A 15,009-nucleotide genomic window follows, 5' to 3' on the forward strand; every position below is an offset into this window, starting at 1 on the left:
TCCTGTCAAATCTTAGCCAAAGTGGGACTTTATAAGTGAGAATTCTGAAGTTTGAGAGCTTAATATTCACTGTGTGGGGTTATGGACAAGATTTAAAAGTGACTTTTGGCAGAATTAAGAGAATGCTTCCGCTATATCTTTACTTCCTTGGTAGAGTTTTGTGCATTTAGGGATCTTTCACTTAAAATGAGATTGTGGACCAATTAACTTTGTGAATACTTTTGTGTTCACATTGGCTTATTTGTGTCTATGTTGTCTGTAATAGAACCTAATAAATCCTTAGGGGTTTGGGGCTGGTCTTGGCATTTTAGTTAGGGTCTATTTTATTTAAGTATATCTTGCTTACCTGGACTACTGTGGTTATACTGTGTTTTCATTTAATGAGACTATGAAAATAATGACATTTTTCTATTCAGTCCCAGAAATCGTGGATTGAAGGAGTGTTCGACAAGAGAGAATGTAACAAAATCATACCCAGCTCAAAGGACCCTCACAGGTACAATTTTTAATTACATTTTTCTTTTTAAAGCAACAGTACTTGGAGGACTGTTTACTGAAATTTAGAGATATGACTTGTTTGCCCTGTGGAGCCACTGTTAATATTGTGGTAGATTTCACTCTGCTGCTTTATCTTTGATGTTCCTCTTCCTCTTCCTGGGAGGATAGATACCAGGGAAATATCTAGTGCTACATCCATTCCACCGGGTTTGGATAAAAAATTTACAACTTTTGAGTATTGAATGTTCAAAATAGTGTGACTTTCTTATCCCCAAGTGTCTGTGAATATAGTAACTGGGGTATTTCAGGACTCCATGCTCAGATTATGCAAACAGTTAATTTTTTCCTCCTGCAGGCTTTTTGCTTGAGCAGATAATGGGCAGCAGGATGGAATGATTTGCGTTTGATTATTCTGAGTTCTTGACAACCCTCTGGAAGTTCTACTTGTAGAACAAAGTTCAAAACAGCAGCCAGTGAAAGATAGAGGAAGAGAGGGCTATGGAAAATTCCCCAGGGTAATCGGTTCCATGAAATTAAGATTGGGCAGCATTGCCCTGGGGGAAAAGAATTAAAAGGAAAGGAAAATAGGAGAGCAGTATTTTAATTAGGGGGACCACTCTATTTTTAGATTCTGCTGAGCATTTGGCCTTACATTCATTTGAAGTTTAGAAATCACAGCTGTATGCTCATGAAAGGTAGCAGGTGAGGCCACTGAAATTCTAGTTCTTTGGGGATGATGACTAAAATAGTGTTCTTTGCCTTTGTTAAATATTTACTAGTCCCACCTTCTTTGAGTTACCTGTGGCTTGTAAGCCGCGTGATTGGAAATCCTCATTTTACCTGCTTAGAAAATGTTTACAGAATAAAAAGGCAGGGTAACCTTGTTTTTTCCCTTCATCTTTTATGAGATTTTGTAATATGATAGTGGCTGCAGTAGAAGGCACATTGAGCTCAGGTGGCTTCCACTGCTCTGTAAATGGAAAATCATCTTCACAGTCACCTTGAACCTCATGAAAAGTGGTAAACTATAGGTCACTAGCCCACAGACTCAAGAAGAGTATCAGTGATCATAATTCCATGAATGGTCAAAGATATACTACTTTTTATGGGAAAAAAGCAGTCTCTCTTATTTTGTGATTGTAAAATATGGATGGACGACTATGGCTGTTCCTTCCATGCCAGCCTTTTTCTTAGATCCTAGTAAGATTCTCAAAACTGTAGCTTTCATGCAGTTTTCTTCCTTATGGAGCACAGCAAAAGAGTGGTAGTTCACTATTTTAAATTTAGATAAAGGTTTGTCTTTTACTGATTCTTTCTGTAGCTCCTAATAAACAAATCTGATAGACTTGATTACAACGTCTTTTTCTTTCACATTTGGAACTTGTTGAAGTGAAGCTTCTGAGAAAAAAGATTTCTAAAAGGCTGGGGGCAGGAAGAAGTGAAAGACCTGAATATTCATCTCTGAATAATTTAGAATGATTGATGCTATGAACACTACCTTTTCTTCCATTATTTTACCTAGATTTCTTTTCTAGTTAAAATTTCTTCACACTTAAAATATGATCACTGATGATCATAATGCTAACTCCCAAATCCAGAAGGCTTTTTTGAATCATAAAAAAGAGATTAATAAATATAATTATTTATAATCATACCAACTGTTCCTCAGTTTGATAGTGTTTTAGGGTTTTAAAATTGTATATGTATGTTTTCTTACTTAATTCTCAGGAATTCTGTGTTATCTTCATAGTATAATAATAATGGCCACCATTTTTATACATCCTGCAGTGTACCAGATACTATAAGACACTTTACGTATATTATCACTCTTAATCATTTTAATAACTGTATGGGTCAGATATTATTTTCAAATGTGAAAACTGGGGCTTAGAGGAATTGTTAAATCATTGAGATTTAAATCCAGGTATTTTGGTTCCAAACTCAGTATTCTGTTAATTAGATCATAGTTGCTGCAATGTAATTATATATGGTAAATGACATCTGGGAATATTTGGGAGATGATGTATGAGTACTCAGTAAACCCTGATTCCCAGATTATGGAAGATTAATAGATATTTAGTGAATAAGCATTAAATATGTTTTCAAATATATTAAACTAACAGTGGTTTTATTTCTTTAATTAAGATGTACTGCAGGATGCCAGGTTTGTCAGAATTTAATCAGGTAAGACAGATAAACAGTTCTATGTTTATATATTTCTCTGAAGTTGCATCTATTTTTTTGCATTAATTAACAGTCCTTCCTTTTGATGTGCATCTTACATTTCACATGAGGATTTTTCTTAATCTCCTTAAGTTTTAAGATTTTTTAAAAATTTAATTTTATTTATTTCTTATACAGCAGGTTCTTATTAGTTATCTCTTTTATACATGTTAGTGAATACATGTCAATCCCAATCTCCCAATTCATCCCACCACCACCACACACCCCCATACTTTCCCCCCTTGGTGTCCATACATTTGTTCTCTACATCTGTGTCTCTATTTCTGCCCTGCAAACCAGTTCATCTGCACCATTTTTCTAGGTTTCACATATATGCGTTAATATATGATATTTGTTTTTCTCTTTCTGACTTATTTCACTCTGTATGACAGACTCTAGATCCATCCACGTCTCTACATATGACCCAATTTCATTCCTTTTTATGGCTGAGTAATATTCCATTGTATATATGTACCACATCTTCTTTACCCCTTCGTCTGTTGATTTAGCATTTAGATTGCTTCCATGACCTGGCTATTGTAAAAAGAGCTGCAGTGAACATTGGGGTGCATGTGTCTTTTTGAATTATGGTTTTCTCTGGGTATATGCCCAGTAGTGGGATTGCTGGGTCATATGGTAATTCTATTTTTAGTTTTTTAAGGAACCTCCATGCTGTTCTCCATAGTGGCTGTATCAATTTACATTCCCACCAACAGTGCAAGAGGGTTCCCTTCTCTCCACACCCTCTCCAGCATTTGTTGTTTGTACATTTTCTGATGATGCCCATTCTAACTGGTGTGAGGTGATACCTCATTGTAGTTTAGATGTGCATTTCTCTAATAATTAGTGATGTTGAGCAGCTTTTCATGTGCTTCTTGGCCATCTGTATGTCTTCTTTGGAGGAACGTCTATTTAGGTCTTCTGCCCATTTTTTGATTGGGTTTTTTTTTTTTTAATATTGAGCTGTTTATATATTTTGGAGATTAATCCTTTGTCCATTGATTCATTTGCAAATATTTTCTCCCATTCTGAGGGTTGTCTTTTCGTCTTGTTTGTAGTTTCCTTTGCTTTGCAAAAGCTTTTAAGTTTCATTAGGTCCCATTTGTTTATTTTTGTTTTTATTTCAATTAATCTAGGAGGTGGATCAAAAAAAATCTTGCTGTGATTTATGTCAAAGAGTGTTCTTCCTATGTTTTCCTCTGAGAGTTTTATAGTGTCCAGTCTTACATTTCAATCTCTAATCCATTTTGAATTTATTTTTGTATATGGTGTTAGGGAGTGTTCTAATTTCATTCTTTTACATGTAGCTGTCCAGTTTTCTGAGCACCACTTATTGAAGAGACTGTCTTTTCTCCATTTTATCTCCTTGCCTCCTTTCTCGTAGATTAGTTGACCATAGGTGCATGGGTTTATCTCTGGGCTTTCTATGCTATTCCATTGATCTATATTTCTGTTTTTGTGCTAGCACCATATTGTCTTGATTACTATAGCTTTGCAGTATAGTCTGAAGTCATGGAGTCTGATTCCTCCAGCTCCATTTTTTTCCCTCAAGACTGCGTTGGCTATTTGGGGTCTTTTGTGTCTCCATACAAATTTTAAGATTTTTTGTTCTAGTTCTGTAAAAAATGCCATTGGTAATTTGATAAGGATTGCACTGAATCTGTAGATTGCTTTGGATAGTATAGTCATTTTCACAGTATTGATTCTTCCAATCCAAGAACATGGTATGTCTCTCCATCTGTTTGTACCATCTTTAATTTCTTTCATCAGTGTCTTACCGTTTTCTGCATAAAGGTATTTTGTCTCCTTAGGGAGGTTCATTCCTACGTTCTTTATTCTTTTTGTTGCAGTGGTAAATGAGAGTGTGTCCTTGATTTCTCTTTCAGATTTTTCATCATTAGTGTATAGGAATGCAAGAGATTCCTGTGCATTAATTTTGTATCCTGCAACTTTACCAAATTCATTGATTAGCTCTAGTAGTTTTCTCGTGGCATCTTTAGGATTCTCTATGTATAGTATCATGTCCTCTGGAAACAGTGACAGTTTTTCTTCTTCTTTTCCAATTTGTATTCCTTTTATTTCTTTTTCTTCTCTGCTTGCCGTGGCTAGGACTTCCAAAACTATGTTGAATAATAGTGGTGAGAGTGGACATCCTTGTCTTGTTCCTGATCTTAGAGGAAATGGTTTCAGTTTTCCACCACTGAGGATGGTGTTTGCTGTGGGTTCGTCATATATGGCTTTTATTATGTTGCGGGAGGTTCCCTCTATGTCCACTTTCTGGAGAGCTTTTATCATAAATCAGTGTTGAATTTTGTCAAAAGGTTTTTCTCCATCTATTGAGATGATCATATGGTTTTATTCTTCAATTTGTTAATAGAGTATCATGTTGATTAATTTGAGTATATTGAAGAATCCTTGCGTCCCTGGGATAAATCCCACTTGATCATGGTGTATAATCCTTTTAATGTGTTGTTGGATTCTGTTTGCTGGTATTTTGTTGAGGATTTTTGCATCTATATTCATCAGTCATATTGGTCTCTAATTTTCTATTTTTGTAGTATCTTTGTCTGGATTTGGTATCAGGGTGATGGTGGCCTCATAGAATGAGTTTGGAAGTGTTCCTTCCTTTGCAGTTTTTTGGAAGAGTTTGAGAAGGATGGGTGTTAGCTCTTCTCTAAATGTTTGATAGAATTCACCTGTGAAGCCATCTGGTCCTGGACTTTTGTTTGTTGGAATATTTTTAATCACAGTTTCAATTTCAGTGCTTGTGATTGTTCTGTTCATATTTTCTATTTCTTCCTGTTTCAGTTAAGTATATTCCCATTGTTGTGTTATGGATCTACAGAACTTTTTATCTTGCAAAATTGAATGTGTATACTACGTTTTGTTCATCCATCCATCTATTAATGAATACATGGGTTACTTCTACTTCTTGGCTGTTGTGAATAACGATGCTATGAACATGGGTGTGTAAGAGATTTGTAGTGTTTTCTTAAAACATCCCCAAAATGATTCTAATGTGTAGCCAAGGGAGAGAAGCAGTGAGAATGTTTTTAAACTTAGAAAACAACCCAGTGTTGGAAATCAAATATAAATCTCAGTGTGAAGTTTTAACACTTGTTAATATATGTCATCTATATATTATCCTAGGAACATGGAGAAACATTACATCTATTTTCTATTCTGAAATTTTGTGTTTTCTATTTTGAAATTGGTATTTATCCCAAATTTAAGGTGTTACTGTGGGCGATTGATTAGAGACCATTATGGGATAGATGAAGCCTGGACCATCTCAGCTGCCAACGGTAGTGAAAATGAACAATGGTCTGTTGAAAAGCACACAATGAAAAGCTCTACAGATACCTTTGGCACAATTAACTTCCAAGATGGAGAGCACACCCACCACTCTAAGGTTTGCTAATAACCTACATTATTTTGCTGATTTTTAAAAATATCTTTATTGGAGTATAATTGCTTTACAATGGTTTGTTAGTTTCTGCTTTATAACAAAGTAAATCAACTATACATATACATATATCCTCATATCTCCACCCTCTTACGTCTCCCTCCCACCCTCCCTATCCCACCCCTCTAGATGGTCACAAAGTACTGAGCTGATCCCCCTGTGCTATGCAGCTGCTTCCCACTGGCTATCTATTTTACATTTGGTAGTGGATATATGTCCATGCCACTCTCTCACTTTGTCTCAGCTTACCCTTCCCCCACCCCGTGTCCTCAAGTCCATTCTCTACATCTGCGTCTTTATTCCTGTCCTGCCCACAGGTTCTTCAGAACTTTTGTTTTTTTTTAGATTCCATATATATGTGTTAGCATACGGTATTTGTTTTTCTCTTTCTGACTTACTTCACTCTGTATGACAGACTCTAGGTCCATCCACCTCACTACAAATAATTCAGTTTTGCTTCTTTTTATGGCAGAGTAATATTCCACTATATATATGTGTCACATCTTCTTTATCCATTCATCTGTCAGTGGATGCTTAGGTTGCTTCCCTGTCCTGGCTATTGTAAATAGAGCTGCAGTGAACATTGTGGTACATGACTCTTTATGAATTATGGTTTTCTCAGGGTATATGCCCAGTAGTGGGATTGCTGGGTCATATGGTAATTCTATTTTTAGTTTTTTAAGGAACCTCCATACTGTTCTCCATAGCGGCTGTATCAATTTACATTCCCATCAACAGTGCAAGAGGGTTTGCTTTTCTCCACACCCTCTCCAGGATTTATTGTTTGTAGATTTTTTGATGATGGCCATTCTAACTGGTGTGAGGTGATACCTCATTTTAGTTTTGACTTGCATTTCTCTAACGATTAGTGATGTTGAGCATCCTTTCATATGTTTGTTGGCAATCTATATATCTTCTTTGGAGAAATATCTGTTTAGGTCTTCTACCTATTTTTGGATTGGGTTTTTTTTTTGATATTGAGCTGTATGAGCTGCTTGTAAATTGTGGAGATTAATCCTTTTTCAGTTGCTTCATTTGCAAATATTTTCTCCCATCTGAGGGTTGTCTTTTCGTCTTGTTTATGGTTTCCTTTACTGTGCAAAAGCTTTTAAGTTTCATTAGGTGCCATGTGTTTATTTTTGTTTTTATTTGGATTTCTCTAGAAGGTGGGTCAAAAGGATCTTGCTGTGATTTATGTCTAAGTGTTCTGCCGATGTTCTCCTCTAAGAGTGTTATAGTGTCTGGTCTTACATTTAGGTGTTTAATCCATTTTGAGTTTATTTTGGGGTATGGTGTTAGGGAGTGTTCTAATTTCATTGTTTTACATGTAGCTGTCCAGTTTTCCCAGCACCACTATTGAAGAGGCTGTCTTTTCTCCATTGTATATTCTTGCCTCCTTTATCAAAAATAAGGTGACCATAGGTGTTTGGGTTTATCTCTGGGCTCTGTATCCCATTCCATTGATCTATATTTCTGTTTTTGTGACAGTACAATACTGTCTTGATTACTGTAGCTTTGTAGTGTAGTCTGAGGTCTGGGAGCCTGATTCCTCTAGTTCCATGTTTCTTTCTCAAGATTGCTTTGGCTGTTCAGGGTTTTTGTGTTTCCACACGGATTGTGAAATTTTTTGTTCTAGTTCTGTGAAAAATACCATTGGTAGTTTGATAGGGATTGCATTGAATCTGTAGATTGCTTTGGGTAGTATAGCAATTTTTACAATGTTGATTCTTCCAATCCAAGAACATGGTATATCTCTCCATCTATTTGTATCATCTTTAATTTCTTTCATTAGTGTCTTATAGTTTTCTGCATACAGGTCTTTTGTCTCCTTAGGTAGGTTTATTCCTAGGTATTTTATCTTTTTATTGCAGTGGTAAATGGGAGTGTTTCCTTAATTTCTCTTCCAGATTTTTCATCATTAGTGTATAGGAATGCAAGAGATTTCTTTGTATCCTTCTACTTTACCAAATTCATTGATTAGCTCTAGTGGTTTTCTGGTAGATTCTTTAGGATTCTCTGTATATAGTATCATGTCATCTGCGAACAATGACAGCTTTTCCTCTTTTCTGATTTGGATTCCTTTTCTTTCTTTTTCTTCTCTGATTGCAATGGCTAAAACTTCCAACAGTATGTTGAATAAGAGTGGTGAGAGTGGACAACCTTGTCTTGTTCCTGATGTTAGAGGAAATGGTTTCAGTTTTTCACCACTGAGAACAATGTTGGCTATGGGTTTGTCATATATGGCCTCTGTTATGTTGAGGTAAGTTTCCTCTGTGCCTACTTTCTGGAGGGTTTTTATTTTAAATGGGTGTTGAATTTTGTTGAAAGCTTTTTCTGCATCTATTGAGATGATCATATGGTTTTTCTCCTTCAGTTTGTTAATGTGGTGTATCACATTGATTGATTTGCGTATATTGAAGAATTCTTGCCTTCCTGGGATAAACCCCACTTGATCATGGTGTATGATCCTTTTAATGTGCTGTTGGATTCTGTTTGCTAGTAGTTTGTTGAGGATTTTTGCACCTTTGTTCATCAGTAATATTGGCCTGTAGTTTTCTGTCTTTGTGACATCTTTGTCCGGTTTTGGTATCAGGGTGATGGTGGTCTTGTAGAATGACTCTGGGAGTGTTCCTCCCTCTGGTATATTCTGGAAGAGTTTGAGAAGGATAGGTGTTAGCTCTTCTCTAAATGTTTCATAGAATTCACCTGTGAAGCCATCTGATCGTGGTCTTTTGTTTGTTGGAAGATTTTTAATCACAGTCTCAACTTCAGTGCTTGTGATTGGTCTGTTTATATTTCTATTTCTTCCTGGTTCAGTCTTGGAAAGTTGTGCTTTTTTAAGAATTTGTCCATTTCTTCCAGGCTGTCCATTTTATTGGCATACAGTTGCTTGTAGTCATCTCTCATGATCCTTTGTATTTCTGCAGTGTCAGTTGTTACCTCTCCTTTTTCATTTCTAATTCTGTCGATTTGAGTCTTCTCCCTTTTTTTTCTTGATGAGTCTGGCTAGTGGTTTATCAATTTTGTTTATCTTCTCAAAGAACCAGCTTTTAGTTTTATTGATCTTTGCTATCATTTCCTTCATTTCCTTTTCCTTTATTTCTGATCTGATCTTTATGATTCCTTTCCTTTTACTAACTTTGGGGTGTTTTTTTTTTTTTCTTCTTTCTCTAATTGCTTTAGGTGTAAGGTTAGGTTGTTTATTTGAGATGTTTTTTGTTTCTTGAGGTAGGATTGTATTGCTGTAAACTTCCCTCTTAGAACTGCTTTTGCTGCATAGCATAGGTTTTGGGTCATCGTGTTTTCATTGTCATTTGTTTCTAGGTATTTTTTGATTTTCTCTTTGATTTCTTCAGTGATCTCTTGGTTATTTACTAGTGTATTGTTTAGCCTCCATGTGTTTGTATTTTTTACAGATTTTTTCCTGTAATTGATATCTAGTCTCATAGCGTTGTGGTCGGAAGAGATACTTTATATGATTTTAATTTTCTTAAATTTACCAAGGCTTGATTTGTGACCCAAGATATGATCTATCCTGGAGAATGTTCCATGAGCACTTGAGCAGAAAGTGTATTCTGTTGTTTTTGGATGGAATTCCCTATAAATATCAATTAAGTCCATGTTGTTTAATGTATCTTTTAAAGCTTGTGTTTCCTTATTTATTTTCATTTTGGATGATCTGTCCACTGGTGAAAGTGGACAGATGATTGTGTTACTGTTACTACTATGATTGTGTTACTGTTGATTTCCCCTTTTATGGCTGTTAGCATTCGCCTACATACTGAGGTGCTTCTATGTTTGGTTCATAAATATTTACAATTGTTATATCTTCTTCTTGGATTGATCCCTTGATCATTATGTAGTGTCCTTCTTTATCTCTTGTAATAGTCTTTATTTTAAAGTCTATTTTGTCTGATGAGAGAATTTGCTACTCCAGCTTTCTTTTGATTTTCATTTGCATGGAATATCTTTTTCCATCCCATTACTTTCAGTCTGTATGTATCCCTAGGTCTGAAGTGGGTCTCTTGTAGACAGTATATATACTGGTCTTGTTTTTGTATCCATTCAGCCAGTCTGTGTCTTTTGGTTGGAGCATTTAATCCATTTACATTTAAGGTAGTTATCTCTATGTATGTTCCTGTTACCATTTTCTAAATTGTTTTGAGTTTGTTATTGTAGGTGTTTTCCTTCTCTTGTGTTTCCTACCTAGAGAAATTCCTTTAGCATTTGTCGTAAAGCTAGTTTGGTGGTGCTGAATTCTCTTAGCTCTTGCTTATCTGTAAATGTTTTAATTTCTCCATCGAATCTGAATGAGATCCTTGCCGGGTAGAGTAATCTTGGTTGTAGGTTTTCTTTTCCTTTTCATCACTTTAAATATGTCCTGCCACTCCTTTCTGGCTTGCAGAGTTTCTCCTGAAAGATCAGCTGTTAACCTTATGGGGATTCCCTTCTGTGTTATTTGTTGTTTTTCCCTTGCTGCTTTTAATGTTTTTGTTTGTATTTAATTTTTGATAGTTTGATTAATATGTGTCTTGGTGTGTTTCCCCTTGGGTTTATCCTGTATGGGACTCTCTGTGCTTCCTGGACTTGATTGACTCTTTCTTTTCCTGTATTAGGGCAGTTTTCAACACTAATCTCTTCAAATAGTTTCTCAGTCCCTTTCTTTTTCTCTGCTTCTGGGACCCCTCTAATCTGAATATTGGTGAATTTAATGTTGTGCCAGAAGTCTCTGAGACTGTCCTCAATTCTTTTCATTCTTTTTTGTTTATTCTGCTCTGTGGTAGTTATTTCCACTATTTTATCTTCTAGGTCACTTATCCATTCTTATGCCTCAGTTATTTTGCTATTGATTCCTTCTAGAGAATTTTTAATTTCATTTATTGTGTTGTTAATCATTTGTTTTTTGCTCTCTAGTTCTTCTAGGTCCTTGTTAAACATTTCTGGTATTTTCTCCATTCTATTTCCAAGATTTTGGATTATCTTTACTATCATTATTCTGAATTCTTTTTCAGGTAGACTGCCTATTTCCTCTTCATTTGTTTGGTCTGGTGGGTTTTTACCTTGCTCCTTTGTCTGCTGTGTGTTTCTCTGTCTTCTCATTTTGCTTACCTTACTGTGTTTGGGGTCACGTTTTTACAGGCTGTAGGTTGATAGTTCCTATTGTTTTTGGTGTCTGCCCCCAGTGGCTAAGATTGGGTCAGTGGGTTGTGTAGGCTTCCTGGTGGAGGGGACTGGTGCCTGTGTTGTGGTGGATGAGGCTGGGTCTTGTCTTGCTGGTGGGCAAGACCGCATCCAGTGGTGTCTTTTGGGGTGTCTGTGACTTTATTATGATTTTAGGCAGCGTCTCTGCTAATGGGTGGGGTTGTGTTCCTGTCTTGTTAGTTTTTTCACATAGGGTGTCCAACAGTGTAGCTTGCTGGTTGTTGAGTGGAGCTGGGTCTTTGTGTTGAGATGGAGATCTCTGGGAGAGCTTTCGCCTTTTGATATTACATGGAGCTGGGAGGTCTCTGGTGGACCAATGTCCTGAACTCAGCTCTCCCACGTCAGAGGCCCAGGCCTGACACCCTGCCCGAGCCCAAAGTTCCTGTCAGCCACACCACTCAGAAGTAAAGGGAGAAAGAAAGAAAGAAAGAAAAAAAATAGAATAAAGTTATTAAAATAAAAATAAAAATATATATATTTAAAATAAAAATGTTAAATGTAATAAAAAAAATAAAGAACGAAAGATAGAAGACAGCAACCATACCAAAAAACAAATCCACCAATGGTAACCAGCAATAAGAACTATACTAAAGGGCTGTCCTGGTGGCGCCGTGGTTAAGAATCCACCTGCCAATGCAAGGAACAAGGGTTTGAACCCTGGTCCAGGAAGATCCCACATGCCACGGAGCAACTAAGCCCGTGTACCACAACTATTGAGCCTGCGCTCTAGAGCCCGTGAGCCACAACTACTGCAGCCCGTGCGCCTAGCGCCAATGCTCCACAACAAGAGAAGCCACCGCAATGAGAAGTCCGCGCACCGTGACAAAGAGTAGCCCCCATTTGCCACAACTAGAGAAAGCCTGCGTGCAACAACGAACACCCAGGGCGGCCAAAAATAAAGAAAAAAAGAAAAAAAAACTACTAAAAAAAAACAATGGAAAGCCAGAACCCTAGGACAAATGGTAAAAGCAAAGCTGTACAGACAAAATGACACAAAGAAGCATACACATACACATTCACAGAAAGAGAAAAAGTAAAAAAAAAATCTATATACATATATGAAAAAGGAAGCAAGCAGCCAAATCAATAAACAAATCTACCATTGATAATAAACTCTAAATACTAAACTAAGGTAAACATAAAACCAAAAACAAATTAGATGCAGAAAGCAAATCCCAAGTCTATAGTTGCTCCCAAAGTCCACTGCCTCAATTTTGGGATGATTTGCTGTCTATTCAGGTATTCCACAGATGCAGGTACATCAGGTTGATTGTGGAGATTTAATCCACCGCTCCTGAAGCTGCTGGGAGAGATTTCCCTTTCTGTTCTTTGTTCTCACAGCTCCCAGGGGCTCAGCTTTGGATTTGGCCCCGCCTCTGCGTGTAGGTCACAGGAGGGCGTCTGTTCTTCTCTCAGACAGTACGGGGTTAAAGGAGCAGCTGCTTCGGGGGCTCTGGCTCACTCAGGCCGGGGTTGGGCAGGGAGGTGTATGGAATGCGAGGCGAGCCTGCGGCGGCAGAGGTCAGCGTGACGTTGCACCAGCCTGAGGCGCGCCGTGCGTTCTGGGGAAGTTGTCCCTGGATCCCGGGACCCTGGCAGTGGCGGGCTGCACAGGCTCCCCAGAAGGGGGGTGTGGATAGTGACCTGTGCTTGCTCACAGGCTTCTTGGTGGCTGCAGCAGCAGCCTCAGCGTCTCATGCCCACCTCTGGGGTCCGCGCTGATAGCCGTGGCTCGCACCCATCTCTGGAGCTCCTTTAGGTGGTGCTCTGAATCCCTCTCCTCGCGCACCTCAAAATAATGGTCTCTTGCCTCTTAGGCAGGTCCAGACTTTTTCCCGGACTCCCTCCCGGCTAGCCGTGGCGCACTAGCCCCCTGCAGGCTGTGTTCACGCCGCCAACCCCAGTCCTCTCCCAGCGCTCCGACCGAAGCCGGAGCCTCAGCTCCCAGCCCCGCCCACCCCGGCGGGCGAGCAGACAAGCCTCTCGGGCTGGTGAGTGCCGGTCGGCGCCGCTCCTCTGTGCGGGAATCTCCCCGCTTTGCCCCTCGCACCCGTGTTGCGCTCTCCTCCGTGACTCGGAAGCTTCCCCACCGCCATCCTCTGTCTCCGCCAGTGAAGGGGCTTCCTAGTGTATGGAAACTTCACAGCTCCCTCCCAGAGGTGCAGGTCCTGTCCTTATTCTTTTGTCTCTGTTTTTTCTTTTGCCCTACCCAGGTACGTGGGGAGTTTCTTGCCTTTTGGGAGGTCTGAGGTCTTCTGCCAGCGTTCAGTAGGTGTTCCGTAGGAGTTGTTCCACATGTAGATGTATTTTTGATGTATTTGTGGGGAGGAAGGTGATCTCCACATCTTACTCCACCATCATGAAGGTCTCCTATTTTGCTGATTTTTAACAGAGGCTATAACCTCCAAATGTATATCCAAATTGTATTTCTAAGTGTAGATGATCAGATGACCAGGTTTTATTGCAGAGGCGATCCGTGTTACTTACCTGTTGACAAAAATGACCTGACTCTTCTTTTTCTTTTATGTCTGAGGGGCATGGTACCTTACCCAGGTGTGGTGTGGCCAGCTCTTTGATTGACTTATTTCAGCCAGGTTATGCCCTCTGCAGAAGAGAATGGCTTATTGCTCATGAGGCAGTTGCTAAACGGCTTCCCTTTTCTTAAGGAATGTACAAAAGTTACTACCGAAGAACAGACTTCACCTGAATCACGGCTATAGCAATTCCCAATAACTTAACCTGTGGCTGTTGGTGCCTGCTATGCCCTTGCGAGAGCCTTTTCTCAGGAAGAAAATGGAGAAATTTCTGTACCCCCTGAATGACAGTGCTGGTCTCTACAGGCCAGTTTTTCTCCTGTCCCTCATATAGTAATTTTACATGTGATTCACATAGTATTGACAGGTCAGCTGTCTCTCAGCTGTTTTCTATTGACCTTGTTAACTGTATACTGCTTTATTAGAGGCAGCTTTCCTTGGGGAAAATACAGGGGGAGCCTACCTCAGGAAAGCTCAGAATCAGTTGTGTCCTGCAGTGCATCATCAGTTAAAAGGATTTGAAAAACTGTTCTTAATAGTGCAATCATAATAAGGTTTCATAATATAATTGTACAGTAATCGACATTTCTGATTACTAATCCACTTGCATCTAACTTTGTGCATTCATTTTTGTTTGTTTTAGTTGGCAAGAAAACTGTCCTCCAATCCTTTTTGGAAGCTGACTCTCATAGAACTCTTTATGTAATTTTTCCCTTAATTGTTCATCTTCTTCCTTTTGCTTTTATGTTTGCTCATAATCATCTTCATTTACTCATTTTTTTTATCCATTCAACAGATCTTTATCAGTTGCCCATACTTTGCTATGCCCCAAAGAGAATATGTTCTGTGTACTAACATTGCTTACAGTCTAGTGAGGGAAGCAGGAAATAAATATACAATTACCCCAGACGGTGGGGATGCTAGGAAAGGGGAATACAGGGTTCTTTGAGAGAATGAAAAGGGAACTCCTCCTGTTTTTCTGGGGTGGTGTGCATGTGTCAAGGAAGCCATCTGAGAGTAGGGATGGCTAAGCTGAGATGGGAAAGATGAGTGAGGTGTTTGGTGTCTGGTGAGACAGAAGGATAA

General features: G+C 38.5%; 1 protein-coding gene across 1 annotated transcript in view; it reads left to right on the forward strand.

Annotated features, from left to right (window-relative positions):
- TRPM6 (transient receptor potential cation channel subfamily M member 6) overlaps positions 1-15,009 on the forward strand; it is a 115,912-nt gene that overhangs the window by 3,655 nt on the left and 97,248 nt on the right. The window contains exons 2-4 of the mRNA XM_007450994.1: positions 417-496; positions 2,644-2,682; positions 5,956-6,133. Of these exons, the coding sequence (XP_007451056.1) occupies positions 417-496; positions 2,644-2,682; positions 5,956-6,133 (297 nt within the window). The remainder of the gene's footprint in view (positions 1-416; positions 497-2,643; positions 2,683-5,955; positions 6,134-15,009) is intronic.

The sequence above is a fragment of the Lipotes vexillifer genome, unplaced genomic scaffold (assembly GCF_000442215.2).
Source record: "Lipotes vexillifer unplaced genomic scaffold, Lipotes_vexillifer_v1.1 scaffold204, whole genome shotgun sequence".
NCBI classification, from domain to species: Eukaryota; Metazoa; Chordata; class Mammalia; order Artiodactyla; family Lipotidae; genus Lipotes; species Lipotes vexillifer.